Source organism: Larimichthys crocea, chromosome I (assembly GCF_000972845.2).
Source record: "Larimichthys crocea isolate SSNF chromosome I, L_crocea_2.0, whole genome shotgun sequence".
NCBI lineage: Eukaryota > Metazoa > Chordata > Actinopteri > Sciaenidae > Larimichthys > Larimichthys crocea.
The window spans coordinates 35,035,898-35,052,921 of NC_040011.1; the positions used below are offsets into that span (position 1 = coordinate 35,035,898).

The 17,024-nt window shown below is 42.2% G+C and overlaps 1 protein-coding gene and 1 pseudogene across 31 annotated transcripts in view; both read right to left on the bottom strand.

Moving 5' to 3' along the window:
- The window catches only part of LOC104937910 (protocadherin alpha-C2), a 203,919-nt gene that overhangs the window by 44,240 nt on the left and 142,655 nt on the right, over nucleotides 1–17,024 (bottom strand). The window contains exon 1 of one of the 31 annotated variants that reach the window (XM_027278093.1): nucleotides 10,514–13,028. The exons of 26 other annotated variants lie outside the window; for them this stretch is intronic. In XM_027278093.1, the coding sequence (XP_027133894.1) occupies nucleotides 10,514–12,892 (2,379 nt within the window). In that variant the 5' untranslated portion in view covers nucleotides 12,893–13,028. Of the gene's footprint in view, nucleotides 1–373; nucleotides 2,976–3,969; nucleotides 6,534–7,091; nucleotides 9,615–10,513; nucleotides 13,029–17,024 lie in introns of those variants that run through there. 4 more of the 31 variants (XM_027278066.1, XM_027278120.1, XM_027278117.1 and 1 more) reach the window with 4 other exon arrangements.
- Nucleotides 16,228–17,024, bottom strand: part of LOC113745757 (protocadherin alpha-5-like) — an 884-nt pseudogene continuing 87 nt past the window's right edge.

The window sequence follows — 17,024 nt, forward strand, 5'->3', positions numbered from 1 at the left end:
GTTCCACTACAGCATCAGCTGAGGTTTTGTGTTTTGGCACAGAGCACTACAGAGAGAGAACATATGGAACAAATTGTGAAAGGACTAGGCGTAATGTTACAGCTTGGAGTTAAGGAACTAGGCATCAACATATACTAATGTCCAGTAAGACAATGTTAAAGTTAATGTTAGTTGCTGTTTCAACATAGAGTGATAAATCGAGAGTTAGTGTTAGTATTCTTTTGAATTATTTATGATTTTCTACATAGGTAGGTTTTTATATATATCAAAGTACTATAGGTGAAATGTTAATACTCATGAGCAGTCAGGAAAAAACATTGTATTTTGTCATATTGCTGTTAGGTCTTAGAAGCATTCAGCACAAATAGCCTACCTTTTCTTTGTTGGGTAAAGTCTGAGTTCTGGTAAAAGTGTCTCCTCCGTTAATACTGATGAGCTCAGCATCTGCAGGCGGAAACGGTGCAGGGAAAACCACTACGTCACTCTTCAGCGTGTCTGAGCTGAAACACACGTCATACTGCTGCGTAGCTTTAGAGTAAGACCAGCTCCCGTCAGGGTGGGTGGTGATCATGGGGGCGCTGTACCTGCTGAAATCGCCGTCTGTCCTGTGGCATTTGACAGCTATTAAACTGATGAGGCTCAGCAGAAAGATCACTGACACCGACACAATGGCGATCAGCAGATACAGGTTTAAATCAGAGAAGCTCTCCTCCTTTATGGGCACACGTCTGAAATTAGTCTGGATGTCAGCTGTGCTTTCAACCACCATCACATCAATAGACACAGTAGCTGACAGGGAGGGTTCTCCACTATCAGAAACCAACACCACCAAGGGGTGAGCTTTCAGGTCATTGTCACTCATTCTCCTCTTAGTCCTGATTTCTCCGGTGCTGGTTCCGATCCGGAAGAGATTGTTTCCTTTGGGTTCAGACAGGCGATAAGAAAGCAGCGCATTGTATCCAGAGTCTGCGTCTACAGCCCTGATCTTTGCCACAAAGTATCCCGCTTCAGCAGAATAGGGGATGCTCTCACTGTTCACGGAGCCGTGCTCAGAATAAGGCGCGAGAATTGTTGGATTATTGTCATTTTCATCCAGAATTAAAACGTTCACAGTCACGTTGCTGCTGAGCGGAGGAACACCAGAGTCTGTGGCCTGAACTTTAAACTGAAACGTTTTTAACTCCTCGTAGTTAAAAGACTGCAGGCTGATGATATCTCCTGTCTCTGAGTTGATGTTCACCATTGATGAAATTGGAATATTCTTTGGAGAACTATCCAACAATGTGTAAGTCAGTTTTGCATTATTGTCCAAATCAGGATCAAATGCATTTACTGTATAAATAACAGAACCTACTGGACTGTTTTCTTTCACATACGCATGAATCACAGGCTCCATAAATCGAGGTGCATTATCATTGACATCAGAAACATGAACAGTAATGACCCTGATACTGGACAGAGGTGGACTTCCTTCGTCTGTGGATGTAATGGTGACATTGTAAACAGACGTGTTTTCTCTGTCCAGTGGTCCATCAACTACTAATGAATAATCATTTTTGTAGTTGGACTTTAGTTTAAAGGGAACAGATCCAACTACCTTACAGTTAGTTACACCATTGTTTCCTCCATCTTTGTCACTCACTGTAACCAAAGCAACGATCGTGCCCAGTTCTGCGTCTTCTTTAACAGGCGTCATGAGTGACGTCACAGATATTTCTGGGGCATTGTCATTCACATCAATTATCTCTATCAGCAGTTTAGCATGTGCACTACGAGGAGAGGTGCCTTGATCCATTGCTTGAACTCTAACTTCATAAGCAGGCGTCTCTTCATAATCTAATGTTCCCTTCACGGTGATTTCTCCTGTTTCTGAATTTAGATCGAAAATATTTGACGGATCAATATTTCCTCTTTTGATAAACGAATACAGGATCTTACTGTTCATGCCCTCGTCTAAATCCGTTGCATTTAACTTTATTACGAGTGTTCCGGGAGTCGCATTTTCTTTAACACGCACTTTATAAAGAGATTTACTGAAAGTGGGCGCATTGTCATTAACATCTAGAACATTTACAGTTAACTGCAACGTCCCTGATCTAGCAGGTTTACCCCCGTCCACAGCCGTCAGGAGCAGCGTAATAACTGGCTGTTTCTCTCGGTCTAAAGCTTTCTGCAGCACTAACTCAGCAGACACACCGTGGTCTCCGCCGCTCTGCACATCAAGAGAGAAATATTCATTTTGGCTCAGCCTATAGGTCTTTACTGAATTGCTGTTGATGTCCGCGTCTTCTGCTATTGGGAGAAGATATCGTTCTCCCGGCGACAGTAATTCGGAGATGTTTAACAAATGCGCTTGTTCAGTGAACAAAGGCGAGTTATCATTTATATCAAGTATGTTGACTTCGATGCGGTGTACATTCATTGGATTATTTAAAGCGGCTTGCACTTTGATGGAGCATTTTATTACATTCGGACAAAGCTCCTCTCTGTCTATTCGTTCGTCAACAAACAGGTTTCCCGTCCGCAAATTCACGTCAAAATATTTCTTACTGTAACTCGAAACAATACGTAGATCTCTGGTCTCTAATTCCTGTACATTGAGGTTTAAATCCTTTGCGATATTCCCCACTACGGTGCCTTTGTTCACCTCCTCGGAAATCGAGTAGGATAGCTGCGAAGCAGACCAGTCACAAAGACAAAGAAACACAACAATGTGAATCCAGACGTATTCCTTCTGTCGTCGAACATACATCGTTGATGCAAGAAAAGAACTGAAGCCAAACGATCATTTATCCTCAGTACAGATATTTCCGTCCAAATAAATATTATCGTGGCAAAGCTTTTGGCCTTCTCGTCCCAGCACCTTCCGTGGGTGTACTGATGGGCGATGACGATTTCGTTTTTTCAACATGCAGGGAGGAGGAGTTTTGGATACATAAACATAGTCAAGGCTATGGTCTCGTGCGACATCATGTGGTGAAATATAGGCAAGGAAATACAAGCCAGCATATCGCATTCCCAGGCAATTTTACATATTATGAAAGATAGAGATGATCACGTTTACATATATGTTTTAGTATTTAGAGGGAGGCTACCCTGAATGATGGAAAAGCTATATACTGCATGTTATTTGCCAGCGGAGGCATTGTAAAGGACAAAGAATAAAATGTTTCCAGAAAAAGCAACAACTATGAGCAATTTCTGAACGTGATTGTCATTTTAGGAGTTTATGTTTAGAATGAATCATACATTTCTTAAAGGAGTGTGATTCACAGCAGGATGGTGCAGAAACCACATATTGCCAACACAAAGTCCAGCACCATGGACAGCGCCATTTCATTACATACAGTTTCAGGAGGCATTTGCAATGTTAGATCACAGCAGAATGATACCAGCTACATACACCCGAAGTTACAAACTCAGCACCTATGCGACCATTGTTTTAATTCAAGTAATAACCACCTTTGATCATTGTAATCATCAATGAAATGCTTTTAACACACATACAAGCAGCAATGTTTTCAGCAGAATGATATAAAAATATAGTTCGGCACTACACAGTGATCTATCGAGACACAAGCAACAAACTAGATTGATTGTTCCACTACAGCATCAGCTGAGGTTTTGTGTTTTGGCACAGAGCACTACAGAGAGAACATATGGAACAAATTGTGAAAGGGCTAGGCATTATGTTACAGCTTGGAGTTAAGGAACTAACCATCAGCATATACTAATGTCCAGTCAGGCAATGTTAAAGTTAATGTTAGTTGCTGTTTTAACAGAGTGATAAATTCAGAGTTAGTATTAGTATTCAATTGCCTTATTTATGACTTTATACATATGTAGGTTTGTATATATCAAAAGTACTGTAGGTGAATGTTAATACTCATAAGCAGTCAGGGAAAAAAAACATTGTATTTTTGTCATATTGCTGTTAGGTCTTAGAAGCATTCAGCACAAGTGCCCTACCTTTTCTTTGTTCGGTAAAGTCTGAGTCCGTGTAAAAGTGTCTCCTCCGTTAATACTGATGAGCTCAGCATCTACAGGCGGAAACGGTGCGGGGAAAACCACTACGTCACTCTTCAGCGTGTCTGAGCTGAAACACACGTCATACTGCTGCGTAGCCTTAGAGTAAGACCAGCTCCCGTCAGGGTGGGTGGTGATCATGGGGGCGCTGTACCTGCTGAAATCGCCGTCTGTCCTGTGGCATTTGACAGCTATTAAACTGATGAGGCTCAGCAGAAAGATCACTGACACAGACACAATGGCGATCAGCAGATACAGGTTTAAATCAGAGAAGCTCTCCTCCTTCATGGGCACACGTCTGAAATTAGTCTGGATGTCAGCTGTGCTTTCAACCACCATCACATCAATAGACACAGTAGCTGACAGGGAGGGTTCTCCACTATCAGAAACCAACACCAACAAGGGGTGAGCTTTCAGGTCATTGTCACTCATTCTCCTCTTAGTCCTGATTTCTCCGGTGCTGGTTCCGATCCGGAAGAGATTGTTTCCTTTGGGTTCAGACAGGCGATAAGAAAGCAGCGCATTGTATCCAGAGTCTGAGTCTACAGCCCTGATCTTTGCCACAAAGTATCCCGCTTCAGCAGAATAGGGGATGCTCTCACTGTTAACGGAGCCGTGCTCAGAATAAGGCGCGAGAATTGTTGGATTATTGTCATTTTCATCCAGAATTAAAACGTTCACAGTCACGTTGCTGCTGAGCGGAGGAACACCAGCGTCTGTGGCCTGAACTTTAAACTGAAACGTTTTTAACTCCTCGTAGTTAAAAGACTGCAGGCTGATGATATCTCCTGTCTCTGAGTTGATGTTCACCATTGATGAAATTGGAATATTCTTTGGAGAACTATCCAACAATGTGTAAGTTAGTTTTGCATTATTGTCCAAATCAGGATCAAATGCATTTACTGTATAAATAACAGAACCTACTGGACTGTTTTCTTTCACATACGCATGAATCACAGGCTCCATAAATCGAGGTGCATTATCATTGACATCAGAAACATGAACAGTAATGACCCTGATACTGGACAGAGGTGGACTTCCTTCGTCTGTGGCTGTAATGGTGACATTGTAAACAGACGTGTTTTCTCTGTCCAGTGGTCCATCAACTACTAATGAATAATCATTTTTGTAGTTGGACTTTAGTTTGAAGGGAACAGATCCAACTACCTTACAGTTAGTTACACCATTGTTTCCTCCATCTTTGTCACTCACTGTAACCAAAGCAACGATCGTGCCCAGTTCTGCGTCTTCTTTAACAGGCGTCATGAGTGACGTCACAGATATTTCTGGGGCATTGTCATTCACATCAATTATCTCTATCAGCAGTTTAGCATGTGCACTACGAGGAGAGGTGCCTTGATCCATTGCTTGAACTCTAACTTCATAAGCAGGCGTCTCTTCATAATCTAATGTTCCCTTCACGGTGATTTCTCCTGTTTCTGAATTTAGATCGAAAATATTTGACGGATCAATATTTCCTCTTTTGATAAACGAATACAAGATCTTACTGTTCATGCCCTCGTCTAAATCCGTTGCATTTAATTTGATTACCATTGTACCGTGTGCAACGTTTTCACTCACACGTATTTTGTAAAGCGATTTTCCGAAAACTGGTGTATTATCATTTGCATCTATTACATTAACATTAATCTGCAATGTTCCCGATCTGGCAGGTTTTCCTCCATCTATAGCGGCGAGAACAAGTTTAATAACTGGCTGTTTCTCTCGGTCTAAAGCTTTCTGCAGCACTAACTCAGCAGACACACCGTGGTCTCCACCGCTCTGCACATCAAGGGAGAAATATTCATTTTGGCTCAGCTTGTATGTCTTTACTGAGTTGCTGCCTGTGTCCGCGTCTTCTGCTATTGGGAGAAGATATCGGTCCCCTGGAGACATTGATTCAGAGATGTTTAACGAATACGATTGTTCAATGAATTCTGGGGAGTTGTCATTTATGTCTAAAACACTGACCTCAATGCGGTGTACGTTCATTGGATTACTTAAAACAGCCTGTATCCTTAGGGAGCATTGCGCCGTGTTTGGACAAAGCTCTTCTCTGTCTATCCTCTCGGAAACAAAGAGATTACCAGTCCGCAAATTCACGTCAAAATATTTCTTACTGTGACCCGAAACAATCCGCAGATCTCTGGTTTCTAGCTCGTGTACATTCAAGTTTAAATCCTTTGCGATATTCCCCACCACTGTGCCTTTGTTCACCTCCTCGGAAATCGAGTAAGACAATTGCGAAGCAGACCAGTCACAAAGACTCAGCAGTGCAATGACATGAATCCAGGCATACTCGTCGTTCCCCATCGTTGTATAATAAATACCGAATCCCGCTAATCAAGTATTTTCAGTAAATGTATATTTCCGTCATGAACACGATTATCCAACAGCAGCACAGTACAGTCCGAGTGTCTATGGCGAAAGATGGTTCGTGGTTTCCCGTGCAGGGAGGAGTTACTACGTACACACATTGTAACAATCATATCTGTGGTCTCGTGCGACATCATGTGGTAAATGACAGATACGGCAACATATATATACGAGTAACACTGAGTCGAGGGATTTACAGTGACGTAAAATATGTGTTATTTCAATCCTTATATTCCAATATGAATGGGTTTCAGTCCGCATTTCATATTTAATTATCTAATCATGGCCGTTTGCAAATGCAAATCTGAAAATTAAAGGGAGCCAATTGAGGATACATAAGTTACAGTGATTTAGTGTTTCCAGGAAAAAAAAAAAAAATCAAGTTGGTTCTAATTCTTTTCGTAAAGGAACTGACTAACTAACTAATTAGGTAATCAATCAATTATACTTAAAATGTTTTTTTTACGAAAGAAATAGGTGATTTACCAATTGAAGGACAAAGAGCTTACAGAACACAGAGGGATCATTTCAGCACCAAGGAGAGCTCTGTGCACTCAGCATGTTTTCGGTGTACTGATGTGCTTTTTAAAACTGACAATATCCTGCGCTCAAAAAGCAAAAGCAGGTGAGATTTTCTATTAGTTCTTTTCCCAACTAAGTGAAATCGCTTAATTGAAACTGAATCTTACCTTTTCTTTATTTGGTAATGTCTGAGTCCGTGTAAAAGTGTCTCCTCCGTTAATACTGATGAGCTCAGCATCAGCAGGAGGAAACGGGGCGGGAAAAACCACTACGTCACTCTTCAGCGTGTCTGAGCTGAAACACACGTCATACTGCTGAGTAGCTTTAGAGTAAGACCAGCTCCCGTCAGGGTGGGTGGTGATCATGGGGGCGCTGTACCTGCTGAAATCGCCGTCTGTCCTGTGGCATTTGACAGCTATTAAACTGATGAGGCTCAGCAGAAAGATCACTGACACCGACACAATGGCGATCAGCAGATACAGGTTTAAATCAGAGAAGCTCTCCTCCTTTATGGGCACACGTCTGAAATTAGTCTGGATGTCAGCTGTGCTTTCAACCACCATCACATCAATAGACACAGTAGCTGACAGGGAGGGTTCTCCACTATCAGAAACCAACACCACCAAGGGGTGAGCTTTCAGGTCATTGTCACTCATTCTCCTCTTAGTCCTGATTTCTCCGGTGCTGGTTCCGATCCGGAAGAGGTTGTTTCCTTTGGGCTCAGACAGGCGATAAGAAAGCAGCGCATTGTATCCAGAGTCTGCGTCTACAGCCCTGATCTTTGCCACAAAGTATCCCGCTTCAGCAGAATAGGGGATGGTCTCACTGTTAACGGAGCCGTGCTCAGAATAAGGCGCGAGAATTGTTGGATTATTGTCATTTTCATCCAGAATTAAAACGTTCACAGTCACGTTGCTGCTGAGTGGAGGAACACCAGAGTCTGTGGCCTGAACTTTAAACTGAAACGTTTTTAACTCCTCATAGTTAAAAGACTGCAGGGTGATTATGTCTCCTGTCTCTGAGTTGATGTTTATAACTGTTGAAACTGGAAAATCTTTCGGATAATTATTCATCAATGAATAAGTCAATTTAGCATTTTCATCTGCGTCTGCATCCTCTGCAGTTGTCCTTGTGATAATATCTCCCACTTTGCTGTTCTCCTTCACGTAAACATTTATATTGACATCTGGGAAATGGGGCGCGTTATCATTAATGTCAGAAACGTGCACAGTGATTACAGCTGTGCTCGATAGAGGCGGGCTGCCTTCGTCTGTAGCAGTAATGGTGACGTCATACTGTGAAACAAACTCTCTGTCAAGGAGACCGTCGACTATCACAGAGTAATAGTTTTTATAATTTGACGTTAACGTAAAGGGGACTGGGCCTTTAATCTTACACGTGAGAAGGCCGTTTTGTCCTCCATCTTTATCAGTCACAGTCACTAATGCAACGACTGTTCCAATTTCAGCACTTTCCTTTACCGGACTCATTAGTGAAGTTATGGAGATTTCTGGTGCATTGTCATTAACATCGACCACCTCTACCAGCACTTTAGAATAACCACTGCGAGGAGATGTGCCTTGGTCTGTTGCTTGTACTCTTAATTCATATGCATTGTTTTCCTCGTAATCCAAATTAGCCCTTACAATGATTTCACCGCTTTCAGGAACAATACTGAATTTTTCAGCAGAATTTACATTTCCTCGTTTCATTAAAGAATATCTGATGTCTGAATGTGGACCTTCGTCTAAATCGGTTGCATTTAGTTTCAATATCGTTGTACTTATTGGGACATTTTCGCTCACTCTTACTTTATAAAGCGACTTGCTAAATGAGGGCGTGTTATCATTAACATCTATGACATTCACAAGAATCTGCATCGTGCCAGATCTCGCAGGCTTTCCTCCGTCTACAGCGGTTAATGTTAGTTTAATAACAGCCTGTTTCTCTCTGTCTAACGCTTTCGACAGCACTAACTCAGCAGACGTACTGTCTCCTCCGCTACTCACATCTATGGAGAAATGCTCGTTGGGACTTAACTTGTAGGTTTTTACTGAATTACTCCCAGTGTCTGCATCTTGAGCTATCGGAAGCGGGTACCTCTCTCCCGATGAAGAAGACTCGGAGATATTAAACACATGGGTTTGCTCGAGGAATGATGGTGCGTTATCATTTATGTCAATAATAATGACCTCAATGCGATAAATATTCATAGGATTACTCAACAGACCTTCTATATTTAAGGGACATTTAGGCAAATTCGGACAAAGCTCTTCACGGTCTATCCTTTCGTTGACAAACAAAGCGCCTGTTCTTAAATTCGCCTCGAAATATTTCTTACTGTAGCCCGATACAATCCGAAATCCCCGTTCCTCCAGCTGCTGTGGTTGAATGTTTAAATCCTTAGCGAGATTGCCCACCACTGTGCCTTTGTCCACCTCCTCCGAAACGGAGTAGGAAATCTGGGCTGCAGACCAGTCAAATAAACAAAGAAGAATGGCGCACAACATCCATTCGGCCTGTCTGTTCCGTTGACGACTCATCTTTCTTTGTTTAAATAAGGAGTTCAGACAAACACACGTCATTCCTCTACAAAACGGTAAAATATCCAAAAGACAGCCAAGCTCTCTTCATTTAAATCCCATCATGACGACGAAGTGTTTCACTAACCCAGCCCCTACGAAACGTACGGGATGTTTCCTATTTCAGCGACGGTGGTGGAGGAGGAGTTTTAGGTCATGATTGAACACTATTAAATGCGTGGTCTCGAGCGACATCTTGTGTTCCTTTGACAGACCACAGTGGAATATTTACCAAACACCGTTATGAGCTGTATTTCTTCTGCAATACACTAGAGATGTATGATTGACGAACGGATTGCGTGAAGCATTATGTTTGCTGCAAAAACCTAACAGTAAGAGCAGCCAGAGAAGTCAAGTAATTGAATGAAACGAAGGAGAATGATATAACTAGCAACACGGATAACAATATGCTGATTGTAAAGTAGGAACGCGGGTGAATTAAATTTGTACATTAATGATGGTATGACTTCCCCTAGTGTTTGCTGCTGAACTGAAAAACAATTTGCTTCCACCGTCTTAAATATTTTTAAAACCACGTTTCAAAAACCAGATGAGCATTAAAGACAGAAGTCTTCATTTACTTACTTACTATTATTCCAGTTTATATTGTAATCTTAGAGACCAGTAAAATATTTTGCCCTTTTACATAAAAAAACACTGTTTGTTGTCTTTTCAACCCATGATTTGCAGACCCATACACAAACTATGGCACATGTAAGCCGACTTGACCATAAACGCAAGCATGAATGAAGATCACAGACACATTAGTACCATGGAGAGCGCCTTTCTCGTTGGGCAATGTCAGAGTATAAAACAATGGATACGTGAAACATATCAGACTTTTTATGTTTCCAGACAGTTCATACTAATTGGCTAGTATATGTAATGAAGGGAAGCACACTCGAAACACCAATAAGTAACTGGGGTTTGCTTTATACTACTGCTGAAACTATATGTGGAAACAATAAATGCACTGATTGATAAGACTGATTCTTTATGCCTCTTACCTTTTCTTTATTCGGTAAAGTCTGAGTTCTGGTGAAAGTGTCTCCTCCATTAATACTGATGAGCTCAGCATCTACAGGTGGAAACGGCGCGGGGAAAACCACTACGTCACTCTTCAACGTGTCTGAGCTGAAACACACGTCATACTGCTGAGTAGCTTTAGAGTAAGACCAGCTCCCGTCAGGGTGGGTGGTGATCATGGGGGCGCTGTACCTGCTGAAATCGCCGTCTGTCCTGTGGCATTTGACAGCTATTAAACTGATGAGGCTCAGCAGAAAGATCACTGACACCGACACAATGGCGATCAGCAGATACAGGTTTAAATCAGAGAAGCTCTCCTCCTTTATGGGCACACGTCTGAAATTAGTCTGGATGTCAGCTGTGCTTTCAACCACCATCACATCAATAGACACAGTAGCTGACAGGGAGGGTTCTCCACTATCAGAAACCAACACCACCAAGGGGTGAGCTTTCAGGTCATTGTCACTCATTCTCCTCTTAGTCCTGATTTCTCCAGTGCTGGTTCCGATCCGGAAGAGGTTGTTTCCTTTGGGCTCAGACAGGTAATAAGAAAGCAGCGCATTGTATCCAGAGTCTGCGTCTACAGCCCTGATCTTTGCCACAAAGTATCCCGCTTCAGCAGAATAGGGGATGCTCTCACTGTTCACGGAGCCGTGTTCAGAATAAGGCGCGAGAATTGTTGGATTATTGTCATTTTCATCCAGAATTAAAACGTTCACAGTCACGTTGCTGCTGAGCGGAGGAACACCAGAGTCTGTGGCCTGAACTTTAAACTGAAACGTTTTTAACTCCTCGTAGTTAAAAGACTGCAGGCTGATTATATCTCCTGTCTCTGAGTTGATGTTTACCATTGTAGGCACGGACACTGAGTTACTCTGACTGTCTAAAATTGAATATCTCACCTGACCATTCAGGTCAATGTCAGCATCAGATGCAGAAACCGTTTTAATAACTGCCCCAACTTTACTGTTTTCTCTCACGTAAACATTAATTACACTTCCTGGAAACCGAGGCGAGTTGTCGTTTACATCCGAAACGTGAATAGTAATAACGCTAATGTTAGAAAGGGGAGGAGTCCCCTCATCAGTAGCCAATATGGTGACGTTGTAGCTGGAGGTATTTTCTCTGTCAAGAGCCCCGTCAACAATTAACGAGTAATAATTTTTGTAGTTTGTCTCTAGTTTAAATGGAACCCGGTTTAAGATTTTACATTTCACTTCACCATTTCTGCCGCCATCATTGTCTAAAACGGATACAAGTGCAATAGCGGTGCCTACCTCAGCATCTTCCTTTACGGTATTGAAGAGTGACGTCACAGTAATCTCAGGAGCATTGTCATTTACATCAATTACTTCGACCAGCACTTTACAGTGAGCAGACATCGGGGGCTGAGCTTTATCATTTGCCTCTGCTCGGATCTCGAACGCTGTATATTCTTCATAATCTACTTTCGCTTTGATCATGATCGCACCCGTTATGGGATCGATATCAAAAATCTCTAAGATACGATCCTGCCCTTTACTTCTTAAGGAATACACTATTTCACCATTTGTCCCTTCGTCTGCGTCGGTTGCATTCAGTGTAATCACTGTTGCCCCAATTGGTGTATTTTCAGATATACTAGTTTTGTACAAGGGACTACTAAACACTGGAGGGTTATCATTTATGTCTAAAACGTGAATAATGACCTGTGACGTGCCGGATCTCGGCGGAGTGCCTCCATCTATTGCAGTCACAGTGAGATGTATCACAGGCTGTTTCTCTCGATCCAGTGTTTTCTGTAAAACCAATTCGGCAGAAACACTTTCTCCTCCTTTGATTGTAGCAAGAGAAAAATATTCATTCGGTGTTAATTTAAACGCAGTAACCGTGTTTTTACCTACATCTGCATCGATAGCCTCTGACAAAGCGAACTTCATTCCAGGAAGAGTATTCTCTGCTATGTCTACAATTTGAGACTTTTCCGTGAATAACGGGTCGTTGTCGTTAACATCTAATATGTTTATTTCTAAGCGATACAGCTTCAGAGGATTGTTTATCACAGCTTCTACACTGACTGTACATTTTGGTGCCTTCGCACAGAGCTCCTCTCTGTCTATTCTCTCATTAACGTAGAGAACTCCAGTCTTTACATTTACCTCGAAATATTTTCTCTTTGATCCAGTAACTATCTGAAACATGCGAGGTTCCAAATCTTGAAGATTGAGGTTTAGATCCTTAGCGATATTTCCTACAGAAGTCCCCGGATTCACTTCCTCTGAAACGGAATAGGAGAGCTGCCCAGCCTCCGCTTTCCAACAACACCCCAGTAGTACAAGCACCAAATGTGAAACAATAGACGTCCTCATTGGTACAGGCATAATTCCATACGGCGATTAAAATACACATCCAATGCAAGGAAACCCTGTCACGAATTTCGCAAGTATCAAAGCATATGACCTTAGACTGCGTAAAATATATATTTTGCTCAGAGAAAAAACAGATCTTCCATCTGTCCTTTCATTCTTCCTTTGTGACAAAGCCCAGAGAAGCCGAATCGTCATCTAAAACTGGGAGGAGCGTGAAACTATTAAAAAGGAACTCTCAATGTTATGGTCTTTAGTGTCACCACGTGGAGATCTGCCACAACTGCATGAATATGATTTTGTGGAGAAGCAAATTGTATTTTTAAGAGAAGCTACTTTTTAATTCTCTTTTTCTGTTGGTAAAAACAAAACAAAACAACAACTTAAATGTTATGAAAGCAATGTGAATCCATTTTTTTATCCTTCATTTATATTTACAACATGCTTTTTTGCCTTTACCGAATACTGAAAATATCCCAGTCTAAAACATCACCGGATCCAGAATATTCCTGTTCCCAGAAAAAAGATTGTTTTCAAAATTTAAAGAAACGAGCAAAAAGCCACAAACTACAATCAAACCAATCAACCAATAATAAAATTCGGAATGAATACATAATACGAGGGCGAGAAAATCAAGATTAAATTGTTGCGTTTTTCTTACCTTTTCTTTATTAGGTAAAGTCTGAGTCCGTGTAAAAGTGTCTCCTCCATTAATACTGATGAGCTCAGCATCAGCAGGAGGAAACGGTGCGGGGAAAACCACTACGTCACTCTTCAGCGTGTCTGAGCTGAAACACACGTCATACTGCTGAGTAGCTTTAGAGTAAGACCAGCTCCCGTCAGGGTGGGTGGTGATCATGGGGGCGCTGTACCTGCTGAAATCGCCGTCTGTCCTGTGGCATTTGACAGCTATTAAACTGATGAAAACGTTTTTAACTCCGCGTAGTTAAAAACTGCAGGCTGATTATGTCTCCTGTCTCTGAGTTGATGTTCACCATTGAAGCTATTTGTGGTCTTCTGAGAGCTGCTGATAACTGGTACGTTGCTTTTGCGTTTTCAATCAAATCTGAACTACCGTCGGTGAGTGTATAAATAGTAGCTCTATGGGCTGTTTCTCTTTCACATAAATATAATCAGAGGTTCCATGAATCGAGGAGAATTGTCATTTACATCAGAAATTTGAACAGCAATGACGCTTGTGCTGGACAAGAGGGGAGAGGGAGTGCCTTCAGCTGAAGCTGTAGATGTGAATACATAGTACTGGGGAACAATCTCTCTGTCGGGGGTCCGTCAACCAAAAAGAATAAGTAGTTTTTATAATTAGATTGTAATTTAAATGCAACGAACCCGAAATTTTTGGCAGTTCGTCAGACCATTTTTGCCTCCGTCTTTATCAGTGATGTCACCATGGCTAACAGCTGTCCCTACCACTCAAGCGTCCTCTTTCAAACGGAACTCAAGAGTGAATGAACACTAAGATTATCTGGAGCATTGTCAGTTGACGCATCAACTCGACTAAACTTACTAAATGTGCACTGCGAGGAGGATTGCCTTATATCTCGTGGCTTGAACACGATCTCGGTAATGCTTGATTTTCCTCATAATCAATATTACCGTTTTACAGTAATTTTCGCCAGGAATTATTTGAGAGAAATTTGTCATCAAGGGTTAAAACACGTCCCCGTTCTGTGAAAGAGATACATTTCACCATTACACCGTCAGCAATTCAGTAGCTTGTCAGTGGTTAAGATAACGCTGTGCCCAATATTCGCGTTTTCAACAACTTGGACCTTGTAAAAGAGATTTACTTAACAAGGGTAAATTATCATTTACAATCCAGCAACATTACTTTATATCTGTAGTCTCCCAATTTTGGAGGAGGTTTCCTCTACGCTGTCATGTAGTTTCAATAACAGCCTGTTTTTCTACGTCTAATGCTTTCTGCAGCACCTAACTCAGTCAGAACAGCTCGGGTTCCCACATGCTCTGTATATCCGAAGAAAGGAACATCGGTTTAATTTGTAAGTCGTTACCGAATAGTACCACTACATCGTGCGTCATTGGGCTAGTCGGAAGTGTGCCTTCTCCAACATATGAGATCATACAGTTATTCGATGTTATTTCCTTCACAGAAAAGACGGAGCAATTGTCTGGAGTAAAAATATCAGTAATCACCACTGTCAATTCTGGAGCGTGCGTGGGTTACTCAATATGGCCTCATATGTAGAAGCACTTTTACCGTATCCGGACAAAGCCTCCCGCTCTATCTGCTCACGTCACGAAAAGTACTCAGATGTCATGATTATGTCAAAATACCGTTTTGTATACCCAGAGGTAATCTGAAGACCCGCGAATGGCAGTTGCTGCACATTGAGATTTAAATCCTTCGCCAATTTCCCCCGCTGTCCCCCTTTTGGTCCACTCCTTGGAGATGGAGTAATGATATCTGAGCGACGGAACCATCCGCAGAACAAAGAAGAGTGAAAACAGAAGCACAGATGACCCATTGTCCGAGGAGCCCAGCGCTGACGAAGGCAGACGCAACCAATCCTGGCTTCTTGCCTCGCGTACTTACACAAAAAAATGAAAATAGTGGTTTTTAGTATCCATTCTCGGACAGAGTCCTCTATCGACAGACGGCACTCGACTGCACACTATTTTCACAAGCATCTGGCAGATGATGACGTGTTCCTTTTTTGTCATGCATAAGGAGGAGTTTTCTGAACGTTAAATACAAGATTTTTTGCCTGGTCTCTGGCGAACATCTTGGGACACTTTTTGTATACAGAAAGACGGCACCAAAACGTAGAGGAGATGTTGAATATAGGTACACTGAACAAGGGTAAAGGAGAAGAATCCATGCCGAAGAAACTACTCAAATTAATATCGTTTACAGTGAAGACTTGTGCTCAACGGGTAGGCCTGTTCAAAAAGAAAACTAACTCCTAAATATGCAGTTTCAAACTAAATTAATTAGTCTTCATATTCGTGAGGTATATTACGATGATGTGATTGTGTTATGGCCGCTTCACAACATCAGCACCGAGGACCAACACACGAGTCTCAAGACGAGGAAAGAGACGTTTTTTGTCAGAACAATGGACAGCGCTCGATGCAGTTTTTAAGCATTGCTCAAATGACAACATGGAGAGCCGTATCCAAAACACCGTGAAACTCTGAAAATGTTTTAACCTATTGTATTGAAATCGTTCTTGAATCACAGAAACACATGTAATAGTTAACCAACGTGCTAGTACACATCAAAGCGCCCATAAAAGAAAAGATACAACATTGTGTTGTTCAAAGCGAGAAAAGATTCACTTCCTTAGATGGATGAAATGAGGTATAGCTTACCTTTTCTTGATAGGTAAAGTCTGAGTTCTGGTAAAATGTCTCCTCGTTAAATCTGAGGAGCTCAGCATCTACAGGTGGAAACGGGGCGGGGAAAACCACTACGTCACTCTTTCAGCGTGTCTGAGCTGAAACACACGTCCAGACTGCGGAGTACTTAGAGTAAGACCACTCCCGTCAGGGTGGGTGGTGAGCATGGGCGCTGTACTGCTGAAATGGCCGTTGTCCGGTGGCATTTGACAGCTATTAAACTGAGGAGGCTCAGCAGAAAGATCACACACCGACACAATGGCGATCAGCAATACAAGGTTTTAAATCAGAGAAGCTCTCTCCTTTTATGGGCCCACGTTCTGAACGAAGTCTGATGTTCACTGTGCTTTCAACCACCATCACATCAATAGACACAGTAGCTGACAGGGAGGGTTATCCACGATCAGAAACCAAACACCCCAGGGTGAGCTGTCAGGTTCATTGTCACTCATTCTCCTCTTAGTCCTGAGTTCTCCGGTGCTGGTTCCGATCCGGAAGAGGTAGTTTCCCTTTGGGTTCAGAACAGTAATAAAAAGCAGCGCGTTGTGGTATCCAGAGTCCTGCGGTCTAACAGCCCTGATCGTTGCCACAAAGGATCCCGCTTCAGCAGAATAGGGGAAGGCTCTCACTGTTCACGGAGCCGTGGCTCAGAATAAGGCGCGAGAATTGTTTGGATTATTGTCCATTTCATCCAGAATTAAAACGTCACATCACGTTTTTGCTGCTGAGCGGAGGAACACCAGAGTCTGGGCCGGACTTTAAACTG